This window comes from Capra hircus, chromosome 21, assembly GCF_001704415.2.
Source record: "Capra hircus breed San Clemente chromosome 21, ASM170441v1, whole genome shotgun sequence".
Lineage (NCBI taxonomy): Eukaryota > Metazoa > Chordata > Mammalia > Artiodactyla > Bovidae > Capra > Capra hircus.
This window is the reverse complement of record NC_030828.1, coordinates 41,669,858-41,684,501: the sequence shown is the minus strand read 5'-3', so window position 1 is coordinate 41,684,501 and position 14,644 is coordinate 41,669,858. Positions and strand designations below refer to the sequence as shown.

Sequence of the window (14,644 nt, the reverse complement as noted above, 5' to 3'; positions counted from 1 at the left end):
GACTTTGAGGAATAAAAACCATCATGCTCACCTGTTCACATACTAGTATCGTTATATAAGCAAGAAATAAAATTCTACCTAATCTGCATCATTATGACTTTTGAGGTCTATCTGTGACACCAATTAGTTGACATTAAGTAATGTAAAGTTTAAGTAATACAGAATTTCAGACTCTAAATAACTTTAGAAACTTAATAATATATGAAGAGAACAAACTAGGCCCAACAAAAATACTCAACAAATAAGGAGATCTCAAAGACCCTATTCATCTAAATTTTTCAAAATTTTCTTCTTTAACATTCTTATCAGCAAATAAAGAGACCAGTCAAAATACCTTGGCCAATACATGAACACCTATGAATTATAAATTTATGTTTCATGATATGAATAATAAGCAACATTAATTATATAACATTATATATGTATATATATAACATTATATATGTGTATATATATAACATTATGTGTGTGTATATATATATAATATTATATATGTCAATCAAGTGTTTAGATTGTTCCAAGCACTGTACTAAGCCCTCATTTTTTCCCTCAATCCTCTGAGGGAAATACTATTATAATTCCTACATTATGAATGAGAAAACTGAGGCACAGATTAAGTAACTTGCTCAGGTCATTGCTAAATGTGACAGATCTGGGATTTGAATTCTAGCATTCACTCTCCTGAGTTCACTCTTCTAAACTACTATGTAAAAATGCCTCTATAAGCTGCACTCTATTGCCTTAACATTATAATACAGTTTCTAAAGTAATTTAACTTGCAACCATAAAAGATATACTTAAAGAATATAGCTCTCCATGTACTTAGAAAAAATCTGTGTATAAAAGGCTACAACTATATAGGTAAATTAAAAAATGTGGTACAGTGAAGAGAAGGGACAGTCACATATATCATGTGATGTGAATAGTACTAAAAAGGCCAACACCAGTCTCTTCCTTGCCAAACACTTTTAAATCATAATCTTTAGAGAATAGGATAGCGATTTGTGACTGAGAATCTAATCTCTTATTTCTAGTTCACCGTAATCCTGAGAGTAAAAAACTAGCTCCTGGTACATTTATGAATGGCAGCATAACTCAAAATCCCTTTGATTTCTGACTTTTTTCCAAACTACCCTACCCTATGTAATCAATTGCTAAGGCTGTCTGTTCTTCTTTCAAAATGTTAATTATGTTATTCATTTCCATTACCATTATTCTAATTAGACCCTCACTAGGTGGCAAGAATACACAGAAGAACTATACAGGAGGGATCTTCACAACCAAGAAAATCACAATGGTGTGATCATTCACCTAGAGCCAGACATCCTGGGACGTAAAGTCAAGTGGGCCTTAGAGAGCATCACTACGAACAAAGCTATGGAGGTAATGGAATTCCAGTTGAGCTATTTCAAATCCTGAAAGATGATGCTATGAAGGTGCTGCACTCAATATGCCAGCAAATTGGAAAACTCAGTAGTGGCCACAGGACAGGAAAAGGTCAGTTTTCATTACAATCTCAAAGAAAGGCAATGCCAAAGAATGCTCAAAGTACCGCACAACTGCACTCATCTCACACGCTAGTAAAGTAATGCTCAAAATTCTCCAAGCCAGGCTTCAGCAATACGTGAACCGTGAACTCCCTGATGTTCAAGCTGGTTTTAGAAAGGGCAGAGGAACCAGAGATCAAATTGCCAACACCGACTGGATCATCGAAAAAGCAAGAGAGTTCCAGAAAAACATCTATTTCTGCTTTATTGACTATGCCTAAGCCTTTGACTGTGTGGATCACAATAAACTGTGGAAAATTCTGAAAGAGATGGGAATACCAGACCATCTGACCTGCCTCTTAAGAAACCTCTATGCAGGTCAGGAAGCAACAGTTAGAACTGGACATGGAACAACAGACTGGTTCCAAATAGGAAAAGGAGTACATCAAGGCTGTATATTGTCACCCTGCTTATTTAACTTCTATGCAGAGTACATCATGAGAAACACTGGGCTTGATGAAGCACAAGCTGGAATCAAGACTGCCGGGAGAAATATCAATAACCTCACATATGCAGATGACACTATCTTTATGGCAGAAAGTGAAGAGGAACTAAAAAGTCTCTTGATGAAAGTCAAAGAGGAGAGTGAAAAAGTTGGCTTAAAGCTCAACATTCAGAAAATGAAAATCATGGCATCTGGTCCCATCACTTCATGGGAAATAGATGGGGAAACAGTGGAAACAGTGTCAGACTTTATTTTGGGGGGGGCTCCAAAATCACTGCAGATGGTGACTGCAGCCATGAAATTAAAAGATGCCTACTGCTTGGAAGGAAAGTTATGACCAATCTAGATAGCATATTCAAAAGCAGAGACATTACTTTGTCGACTAAAGTCCATCTAGTCAAGGCTATGGTTTTTCCAGTGGTCATGTATGAATGTGAGAGCTGGACTGTGAAGAAAGCTGAGTGGTGAAGAATTGATGCTTTTGAACTGTGGTGTTGGAGAAGACTCTTGAGAGTCCCTTGGACTACAAGGAGATCCAACCAGTCTATCCTGAAGGAGATCAGCCCTGGGTTTTCTTTGGAAGGAATGATGCTAAAGCTGAAACTCCAGTACTCTGGCCACCTCATGCGAAAAGTTGACTCATTGGAAAAGACTCTGATGCTGGGATAGATTGGGGGCAGGAGGAAAAGGGGATGACAGAGGATGAGATGGCTGGATGGCATCACTGACTCGATGGATGTGAGTTTGAGTGAACTCCAGGAGATGGTGATGGACAGGGAGGCCTGGTGTGTTGTGATTCATGGGGTTGCAAAGAGTTGGACATGACTGAGCGACTGAACTGAACTAAACTGAACCTATCACCTACACTAGTGTTTTTGCAAGTTTCTATAACTGTCTTATGAGAGAAATATTTGACATCTTGATCTAATACAAAAACATATGTATATGTGTTTATGACTGAGACCATATCCCTATGAAGTAACACTTTCTCTTCCTAAGAGCAATTTACCCTGATATTGTTTTAAAACTTTGGTTACATCTCTCACTGTATTGATATCCTGACTCACTGGTGGGTCACAACCTGGACCGTGAATGACTGTGACCATTGCTAATGCTTTCTTATTGCCTCCATACTCCTGGCTGCTATTCTACTTATCTCCACAAGATTAATTTCTTTTTATGTTCCATTCTAATTTTGTCTGTTTCCTATCCAGCATTCATTATGCATGCCTCTAAACATTTCAAGAAGAATGTCCAAATTCTTTAACCTAGTATTTAAGGTTTGACCGAACCTGAGCCTAGCTAGCAAAGACACATAGAAATATATTAATTCAACTATAGACAAACTGAATAACCCTGAACACTCATTTTTTTATTTCCTCATTTTTTTCAGACTGAATTCTGTCCCTTCCCTAGTCTCATGATAAACTAATAACAATCCTCCTCCACTCACTCATTCAGTATAAATTTAGTGAGCAGCTGTAGGTTCTGGGGGCTTCCCTGGTAGCTCACCTGGTGAAGAATCTCCCTGCAATGTGGGAGACCTGGGTTTGATCCCTGGATTGGGAAGATCCCCTGGAGAAGGGAACGGCTACCCACTCCAGGACTCTGGCCTGGATTACATGGACAGAGGAGCCTGGCAGGCTACAGTCCATGGGGTCGCAAAGAGTCAGACACGACTTAGCGATTTTCACTTTCTTTTCACTTTCATACATTGTGGACACAGTAGGAGGTCAGTGGTCCCCGTACTTACAGAGTTGACAGTATGGCACTATAATATGAAAATACTGACGAAATGTGAAAACAGTTATGAAAGGGGAAGCAGAGCATTACTGAATCATACACTAGGAAGAGCTTACCTCATTAATAGGGTCAGAGCAAGTCTCCCAGAGAAAAAGCCATTTAATCTAAGCACCAAAGGATAAAAAGGATCTACCAAGTGAGAAGTGAGGATAAGGGTTCTGAGATATGAAAACAGCACGCTGAGGACCATGAGAAGAGAAACTATGGAAATCTCAAAGAAGTGAAAGAACCTGTTTGCCTGGGGCAGAGAGAAAGCCAATCAGAGCGGCCTTGAGCTGGGAACAGCAGATTGTGGATGGCATTATATAACAGGTCAAATGTTAGTGTAGGAAGGAACATTTGAGGATATTCAAGATATGTTTCTTGCCCTCTAAGAACTCAGATTCTTCTGTTGGGACTGATAGGTAAACTTATAGTGGAATAAGAGGCAAACTAGATATACGTTCAAGTAGCTCACAGAAAGAAGTATTAACCTTTTCTGGCAGGTTGGGAAAAGCTTCCTAGACGATGTCATGCCTGAGCAGGAATTTGAAAAATGAATATGAACTGGAAATGGCTTTTCAGGCCAGGGACCAGCATGTACAAAATTACAGGAACATTAAAAAAAAAAAAAAGAATGCCAAACATGGCTTTCCCATGAAAATTCTCCTTGACAGCCCAGAGAAGAAAGAGTTCTCATGTCCCTCAGAATTCAGAGCCCCTGCACCACAATGGAGTTAGTCTACAAGATGATAAGGTACTTGAAGAAAAAGGCTTCATTCTCACTTTTTAAAAAAAGAAATCATCAGTTGAGCTTACCACAGTAATTTGCTTATAGAAGGCACTCAATGCAAGTAAATATATATTTGTAGAATAAATAAACATAAGTATTTGTTGAACTAAAATTACGAACTGACCCTTTATATATAGAAAGAATAAGAGAGGAAAAATACTTTACTATGTGCTTCCCTGGTGGCTCAGGAGTGAAGAATCCACCTGCCAGTGCAGGAGACATGGGTTCGATCCCCAGGTCAGGAAGATCCCCTGGGGAAGGTTATGGCAACCCACTTCACTATTCTTGCCTGGAGAATTCCATGGACAGAGGAGCCTGGCAGGCTACAGCCCATAGGATTGCACAGAGTCAGACATGACTTAGCGACTAAACAATGACATACTTTAATATACTTTTCAGCATCTGGAAAGGAGATTACCTAAGAAGAAGGGGCTGGGTAGTGAAATCCCTGTGACTTTACAGTTCAAACAGAAGGGGAAGGGCCCTAAATTGAGGTGTCTGGGCCTTCCTTATCAGTCAGTTCAGTCGTGTCCGACTCTGCAACTCCATGGACTGCAGCACGCCAGGCCTCCCTGTCCATCACCATCTCCCAGAGTTTACTCAAACTCATGTCCATTGAGTCGGTGATGCCATCCAACCATCTCATTCTCTGTTGTCCCCTTCTCCTCCTGCCTTAAATCTTTCCCAGCATCAGGGTCTTTTCCAGTTAGTCAGTTCTTCGCATCAGGTGGCCAAAGGATTGGAGTTTCAGCTTCAACATCAGTCCTTCCAATGAACATTCAGGACTGATTTCCTTTCAGATGGACTGGTTGGATCTTCTTGCAGTCCAAGGGACTCTCAAGAGTCTTCTCCAACACCATAGTTCAAAAGCATCAATTCTTCGGCGCTCAGCTTTCTTTGCAGTCCAATTCTCACATCCATACATGACTACTGGAAAAATCATAGCCTTGACTAGATGGACCTTTGTTGGCAAAGTAATGTTTCTGCTTCTTAACATTTATAAGGGCTTTCCTTATAAAAGGCAAAAAAATGGATGAGAATGACACAGTACATAATCATCATTAAAAATGTGTAAGATTAAAAAATTATTATTATTTTTTAAAGCTATCTACAAATACTGACATAATCAAGAATTTGGCAAAGTTGATACCATTTCGGGCAGAGAACAGAGAATTTAATAGCTCTTCTTCTCCTTCCCCTAAGGAGCCTTGAATTTTAGGAAATTATTTAAATTAATTTCAAAACATTTTTGTAGACATTAATAAACTCTGACCATACCAATGAATTCCAATGACATCACTGTTTCCATGGCAACTAATGCACTTCAAAAGGGTGAAAAAGAGAATAAGACTAAAAACCAGGGAAAAAATGAAATAAAGTGGTATAAACAAAGCATAACATTTCTCCTTTGCATTTATGGAACACTTTCTAATTTCAAATGCTTTACCATTACTCAGACTGCAAGGCTCTTAAGTGCCAGAAGGACCTCAGAGTTCATCAAATCCACATCTTGCTCAAAGCCAGGATTCCCTTCACAAGGCAGCTACACCATGGCTGTCCTCCAACTGCTTTCGGAGCTCTCTGCTGGGAAGTTCTCATTCATTTACTTGCAAAGATTACTGAGCACCTGTCTTGTTTTGCAGGTTAAGAGCTGACTACAACATTCTACCGCTTTTCCAAATTTTTTTCAGTTTAGAAGGCAAATAATTAAAATGGGTGAAGAATGAGGGCTATAATGAAGACAACAGACAATGTCAAAAAAATAACAGAGGGATTATGCAATTCCGAAGACTTTCATTTCCACTCCTCTTCAGCCCCACACACCCATGACCAACCATCTCCTGTACCTTGTCATGACCCAGGACTGCTCTGACTCTGCAAACTTATATTCCAACATTCACTTTCACTTTATGAACATCTCCTTTTTTCCATAACTAATCTTGCCCTAGTCCCACAAGCCTTATGCTGCCCAGTACTTCCTCACAATACTTTCTGGTTGACAGCTCAACTTTTATCCTTTAGTGATACCCACGTAAGAAAATTCTGGCTTCCTCTCTTTTAAAAACTTTTCTCTCAAGGATTTCATGCTCCTTTTGAGTGAGCTGGACACTTGCCTCTGCACTCATCTTACAGAACTAGAAGTTAAGCACTCACTTATACGCTGATAGACGGTTATTACCCTGACCTTGGAGTGGCAGTAACAGAGCATCGGCTCAGTTATCTAATTCCTGCCAGAAAGACGGATTATGAATTACTTGTTCTCATAATTTTGGGTGGATAACTATCTAACTTTTTGCTGATTTATACTTTAAAATCTCATATAAGTATTCTTATTAGTTATCTGAGTAGGTGCATTACTTGCATCTAGTTTATCTTGGAAGGCATAATAGGAAATAAAATTGTTCAACTAAGTGCTTTATCGAGACTGTTTTCTATCTGAAGCAGGTATTTGGTTACTATTGCTTTAAAATTTGTCCAAGCTAAACTTCAATTTTATAAGCTTTTGCACAGCAAACGAAACCATAACAAAATGAAAAGACAACCTATGGACTGGGAGAAAATATTTGCATATGATGCAACTGATAAGGGCTTAATTTCCAAAATACACAAACAGCTCATACAACTCAATAACAAAAAAACAACCCAATCAAAAAATGGGCAGAAGACCTAAATAGACATTTCTCCAAAGAAGACATACAAATGATACTCAAATCACTAATTATTAGAGAAATGCAAATCAAAACTGCAAAGAGAAAGGCCATTACTAAAAAACCTACAAATAGCAAATGCAGGCAAGAGCATGGAGAAAAGGGAACTCTCCTGCACTGTTGGTGGGAATGTAAATTGGTGCAGTCACTATGGAGAACAGTAAGAAGGTTCTTCAGAAACCAAAAAATAGAGCTACTGTATAATCCAGCAATCCTACTCCTGGCCATATATGCAGACAAAACTAAATCAAAAAGATACATGCACCCCGATGTTCACAGAAGCATTATTTACAACAGCTAAGGCACGGAAACGACCCAAACGCCCAGTCCACCAACAGATGGATGGATAAAGATGCGGTGTGTGTATGCACATATACAATGGAATGTTACTTGGCCATCAAAAAGACTGAAATAATGCCATTTGTAGCTACATGGATGGACTTAGAGATTACCACACTAAGCAAAGTAAGCCAGAAAGAGAGATGAATGCCATATAATGTCACTCATATGTGGAATCTAAAATGTGACACAAATAAACTCACCTGTGAAAAAGAAACGGATTCACAAACAGAACAGACTTGTGGTTGCTGGGGTCACGGGGTTGGATTGGGAGTCTGGGATTAGCAGATGCTAACTATTATATATAGAATGGATAAACTATAAGGTCCTACTGTGCAGCCCAGGGAACTATATTAAATACCCTGCAATAAACCATAAAGGAAAACAAAAACAAAAAGTTCCACTTTATAAGCTCTAAAATCTAACCAAGAATTAAACAAAGCCATTGGGAGCCACGGAGATGGAAGCATCATTTTGGCTTCATACTGAACACTTGTTCTAAACCACACTTTGGCACAAATCCACTTGCTTTTGATGAGGCACACTAGGAGGAAGAACCCTCTATTTATGGTTACAAAGATGATGAAAATGTGTTCATTACCTACAGGGTTTCTTTTATTAGTATTCTTGAGGATCTAGGAAAGAGTAATGCCTCTCCTCTCAGTTCTGCTTCTTTTGAGCATCAAGCTCTTTTTTAAAAAATTTACGGAAGTACAGTTGACTTACAATGTTGTGTTAATTTCTTCTGCACAACAAAGTGACTCAGTTATATATATATATCTATGTTATCTTCAACTAACCCCAAACTCCTGTTCCTTTCCTTCCCTATTCCCTCATCCCCATGGCAACCACAAGTCTGTTCTTTATGTCTGTGAGTCTGTTTTTGTTTTATCAATAAATTGATTTGTATAGCACTTTAGATTCTACATATGAGTAACATCATATGGTATTTACCTTTCTCTTTCTGAGTTGCTTTGTTTAGTATGATAATCTCTAGGTCTATCCATGTTTCTGCAAATGGCACTATTTCAACCTTTTCTGATGGCTGAGTAATAGTTTATCTTCTTTATCCTTTTATCTGTCAGTGAACATTTAGGCTGTTTCCATGTCCTGGCTATTATAAATAGTGCTTCAAGCTCTTTTAGTTAACCTCACAGAAATGGACAGTCTTATAATGGCCCTATATTTCTCTCCCTGTGATTGCTTGAAGATACATGGCATACTTCTAGCACACATCTAAGTCCCTTAATAGCATGCACATTGTTTACAGACTTCACTCTGACTCCATCTGATTTTAATTGTCCTTTCTTTCCTTTTTATAAAATTTTTATTTTTTGCCACTTTGTATAGCAAATTCTTACTTTCAAGAAGATGGTGAGCTATAAATGAGTTAAACTGTAGAAGACGGAAGGAAAAAAGTCATCTACCTAAATAATTTCCCAAAATTCTCATTATTTTTTTTAGTCAGTACAGCTACAAATAGTTGAGAGAGGGAATAATTGTTCAGAAAACTCATAACAAAAAAAGAAAACTCATACCTGAAGGATGTTTCATAATTTTCTTTGATTAATAGAATGTGCATTCCTGTTTCCACCTATATGTATATTTTTAAAGTAACAATTAAAGAGAAGTATGGGCTTCCTGGTGGCTCAGTGTAAAGAATCTGCCTGCCAATGCAGGAGATGTGGGTTCAGTCCTTGAGTCAGGAAAATCCCCTGGAGAAGGAAATGGCAACTCACTCCAGTATTCTTGCCTGGGAAAGCCTATGGACAGAGGAGCCTGGCGGCTACAACCTTTAGAGTCGCATAAGAGTTGGACATGACTTAGCGACTCAACAACAAAAAATGAAGTAGGGTGCTCATACAGATTTCCACCCAGGACTAAATTAAATTTTTGTATTTCTCAGTGATCTGCTTTTTCAGTTAGAAGCATTTCTTATTTTCCCAACAGTGAAGGTGTAAATACTTACAGGCACGTGGACTTTTCGAAACATCTCAGCTCCCCTGTGTGCATCCATCAGTGCAATGTCCTGAGGCGTGGAGACAATGACAGCACCTAACCGAGAGAAAACAGAAACCATAGCAAAATGATGCTACTATTTAACTCCGTATGGAAATACTTCCAAAATTATGTTGACTACACACTAAAAGAGTCTGTTATATTAACTGTTTAGGTAATCTGTATAAATTTCACATACATGAATAGGAAAGATAAGGAAATGTCTGTTTCATTCTTGCCAATTTTTGACTCCTCACTCCTAAAATTAAAACTGACCTGTGATTCATGATCACAGCTGTATCATCAGCATCTTCCCTTTCACACACACACAATGTGCTACCTAGAAGATGCACAAGGTATGCTTTACTTTCAAGAACCTAACCGCCTACTTGGGGAAACCCCCAAATTAAGGATTCAACACGATATGCTAATAAGGGTTATAATAAAGGTAGACCTAGGGTGTTATGCAGTTATAAAGGAGGAACAAAGGAAAAATAGCTAATTCAATCTAGAGAAGAGGATGGTGAAGGTGATCATGAATGGGGTGAGGAAACCAGTGATAAGAAGAAACCACAGGGGAAAGTTTCCAGAAAGAAGTGATACCCAGCTGAGCTCTAAATCTGTATTCCAGAAAACTCGCTCCTGTGGTTTATACTGTAGAGAATACTTCGGTGGGGATAAAACTAGGGGTTGTGGCAGAAACTTGGATGCAAAACAGGGGTAGCCTGAACTAAGGCAGCACTGAAAGTAGACGGAGATGGAGGCTTTCCTGGGTCTCCACCACTATCCCACAGTAATAGTTTTGAGTTATAGTAATAGGTTATAGTATAGTATAGTATAGTATAGTATAGTTATGGTAATAGGTTTTGAGTTTTGAGGGAAAGTGCAGTGCAATTTTTTTCTGTAAGCAGAAACTCAGGAGACCTGGTTATAATCTGTAGACACTATGAATTTCTTAAATTTGGGGGTTTCTTCTAGATGACAGACTGAAAAAATGAACATATTTTAGATCACCTGATGACCACAATCTTATAATTAAATATCTACTGCCATGACGTTCCAGCATTCCAAACCACCAAATTGGCAGTAGTACTTTGGCATAGCCAATGAGAACAGAAGTCAGATTAACAATAAATAACTGACGGCATCAAGTGAAGGGCAAATGATACTATTACAGAGTACTACAGAGTCTGAAGGGACAATATGAAGAAGACAGAGCAGAGAAAAGTAGCAGCAGGATCAAGTTCTCACAAAGCATGTGGCAGTGCTGGCACACTAAACCCAGAGTAACTGTGCAGCAGCAGTTAGCTACAAATTCACCTTGCAATTGGTACTTTCATTTCAGCCAAAACTTCATCTTTCATATTAAATTAATGTCATTAATTTGAATTTTATTGATCTCATACATTTGCTTGAATTTAATTTGTAAGTTTTGTAGTTTTTAAAAATTATATAAGAGCTATAAGCTTAAGGAATTTGTGTTTACGCTTAGTTAAGTAATCTACTAATAAAAATAAGTCTATTTGGGGCATGAGCAGATTATTTTCCTTTAGAAGAAGGGTTTATTCATTAGTCAAGCTTCAGAAACACTGGCTTGGAATTCAAACAGAATGAGAATTCAAATTTTTATTCCATAGCTGACTACCAGTGTGACAAGGGGAATAACTTAATCTCTTTGAGATTTAGTTTCTAATTTACAAAATGGCATAGTAATTCTTAGGTCACAGGATGTAATAATTTGATGAAGTAATGTACATAAGATACTCAACATGATGCCATAGGTAAACATTCAATAAATGGTAGCTGTTGCTGTTGGTTATATTTTTATTATTTTTATTACTATTGTTAGTAAAAATGTCCTAGAAGTTGTTGGCAAGGTCATTTTCATATTTGCCATTAGGCAGCTCATCCTACTTTTTGAACTATTCCATGGATCACTACATTCTTCTATTTTGAATACAAATATTCTATTCTTCCCAAGAAACCCAAAACAAACCAACATTTCTCTTTTTCCTCTTTTAAAGACTGATGGAAATAACTTGTGCAAAAATATACTCAACTCTGCACATCCAGTGTATTTCCATAATTTGCCACCTTCCCGGTTCTGTTATCATATCCAGGCATTTGGAAGAAAATTAATTCCAATTCTGCCCCCATCTACCTGTGTGACTAACCTTGGGCAAATAACTCAGAATCACTCTAGGTCTCGGTTTCCTTAGCCATAAAATTAATGCAAGGGCAGACAGTCTTTAAGGTCTCAGCCAGCTCTCTGATCACGCGATTTTGCATTCCCTCTTAACTGTAGTTTTCAGTTCAACCTGACTGCCTCAGTAATCCTTTTTAAGCAAATGTGAAATACCACCCCCTCTAAGAATTATAGTCCCTCAGTCTTAGAGCCATTCTCTTCACCTGTAAACAATGCCCCCCACCCCTTGGCTATTTCCTCCAAATTCTCGCATAATGACAAATCAGTACAGAGGGGTTTTCTATTAGCCTTAAAAAGTACCTTTAGCTTTAAGATAATATAAACATTTTTTGGTTGAAACACACTGCACCCACTGTATTACTACTACACAATATAGTTTCACAGATGGTTATTTTTCTCAATTTTTAATCAAACAAAATAACTATGCTGTACACAAAACAGGCACTTAATAAAGGATCAGCAATTTAAATAATTGTCCTATGTTTTCGAATTATCCTAAACTACAGCTCTAAGAACTCTTTGTAACTCCTTGAACCAGGAGTCAAAAGCTCTGAATTCTGGTTTTGTTGACTATGCTAATGCTCACTAAATCTCAATACATCTCAATTAACTTCTCTATAAAATGAACCTATTTCCACTGGTCTTATTTAAAGAGCTACTTCACTTTTAAAAAAATAACAAAACTGTTACAAAACTGCTTAGTGATAGCTATAAGACCCTAGAAAGAGGGATTAAAGTGTCTTGGTTTTCTTTTACTTAACACTAACATGGTATCACAAATAAGCATCCATGATGCCTGAGTTTGTTTGCAATTTAAAAAGTACCACTCATACATCATCATAAATTTCTGACAAGGACAGACAACAATCATCTTCCATGTTCCATAAAATGCTCATAACACATGTAAACATTCCACTGGAACTACCAGCTACATTCATAAGAGTTTTTGGTGTAAGATTTTTTTCCCCTTAAATATTTGTTCTTAACTATTGACTAATTGCAATGCAATCAGTCTTCAGGATGCAATTTTGAGAAAAAAATGTCTAGCCCTTGTTAAACAATACAAAAACATAACTGACCCATACCGAAATCACTACACCTCTTTTGCTGTACCAAATTTTAGTGCATTGCACAGGTACTATTCCAGACACCCTAAAGTGACCTCTACAAATTATAAAGAAATAAAGTAAACAAAAGACAAACAAAATCTCCAGTGAAATTAATCATTAACCAATCTGGGCATCACAATGCATATTTTTCAATTTTAAAGGAATTATGTTGGTTTTTGTTACTAACCTCTTAACTTAAAATATGATCTCTAAATCTGATATTACAGTTTATCTCTATAATTCTTGACTTTCTACTTAATTTCAATTTTTCTCACAGATCCTGGAAAATGAACCAATATGAACTAGCCTAGATTGTTCCCCTCTATACCATCATTGATGATGTCACTTCAGTTTTGTGATGGTTTGTTAGAAAACTTGTGCTCCCTCTACTGACCACAAGGAATACTAATAGCAACAAAGAGAATGTTTACTTTGCAATAAATATAATAATTTTCAAGGGGTAAAAACAGAGTACCATAAAGTACCATCTCAAGAATTCCATGAAGACAGCCTTCTGAATGGGAGAAAATAATAGCAAATGAAGCAACTGACAAACAACTAATCTCAAAAATATACAAACAACTTCTGCAGCTCAATTCCAGAAAAATAAACGACCCAATCAAAAAATGGGCCAAAGAACTAAATAGACATTTCTCCAAAGAAGACATACAGATGGCTAACAAACACATGAAAAGATGCTCAACATCACTCATTATTAGAGAAATGCAAATCAAAACCACAATGAGGTACCACTTCACACCAGTCAGAATGGCTGCGATCCAAAAATCTGCAAGCAATAAATGCTGGAGAGGGTGTGGAGAAAAGGGAACCCTCCTACACTGTTGGTGGGAATGCAAACTAGTACAGCCACTATGGAGAACAGTGTGGAGATTCCTTCAAAAATTGCAAATAGAACTACCTTATGACCCAGCAATCCCACTGCTGGGCATACACACCGAGGAAACCAGAATTGAAAGAGACACATGTACCCCAATGTTCATCGCAGCACTGTTTATAATAGCTAGGACATGGAAACAACCTAGATGTCCATCAGCAGATGAATGGATAAGAAAGCTGTGGTACATATACACAATGGAATATTACTCAGCCATTAAAAAGAATTCATTTGAATCAGTTCTGATGAGATGGATGAAACTGGAGCCGATTATACAGAGTGAAGTAAGCCAGAAAGAAAAACACCAATACAGTATACTAACACATATATATGGAATTTAGGAAGATGGCAATGACGACCCTGTATGCAAGACAGGGAAAGAGACACAGATGTGTATAATAGACTTTTGGACTCAGAGGGAGAGGGAGAGGGTGGGATGATTTGGGAGAATGGCATTCTAACATGTATACTATCATGTAAGAATTGAATTGCCAGTCTAAGTCTGATGCAGGATACAGAATGCTTGGAGCTGGTGCATGGGGATGACCCAGAGAGATGTTATGGGGAGGGAGGTGGGAGGGGGGTTCATGTTTGGGAACGCATGTAAGAATTAAAGATTTTAAAATTTAAAAAAATAAAAAAGAAAAAAAAAAAAGAATTCCATGAAGAATTTTCTATCCATTTTCTAGGGTAAATGTCTAAGTCTAAATAAATAATATTGTTTAAATGTTATTTTCCAAGTTGTAATCTATGTAAAAGGCATTTTAGTCTCTGGGATTTACTATAAGAGGTTAGTTGTCTATCAGATTCTGGAAAATATGT

General features: G+C 37.6%; 1 protein-coding gene across 4 annotated transcripts in view; it reads right to left on the bottom strand.

The window, feature by feature from the left end:
- The window catches only part of NUBPL (nucleotide binding protein like), a 232,337-nt gene that overhangs the window by 35,491 nt on the left and 182,202 nt on the right, over window positions 1–14,644 (bottom strand). For all 4 annotated transcript variants that reach the window (XR_001919904.1, XM_018066437.1, XM_018066436.1 and 1 more), the window contains exon 8: window positions 9,584–9,669. Coding sequence is in view for 3 of the 4 variants with exons in the window: in XM_018066437.1 (XP_017921926.1) it covers window positions 9,584–9,669 (86 nt within the window). In the remaining variant the exon portion in view is untranslated. The remainder of the gene's footprint in view (window positions 1–9,583; window positions 9,670–14,644) is intronic.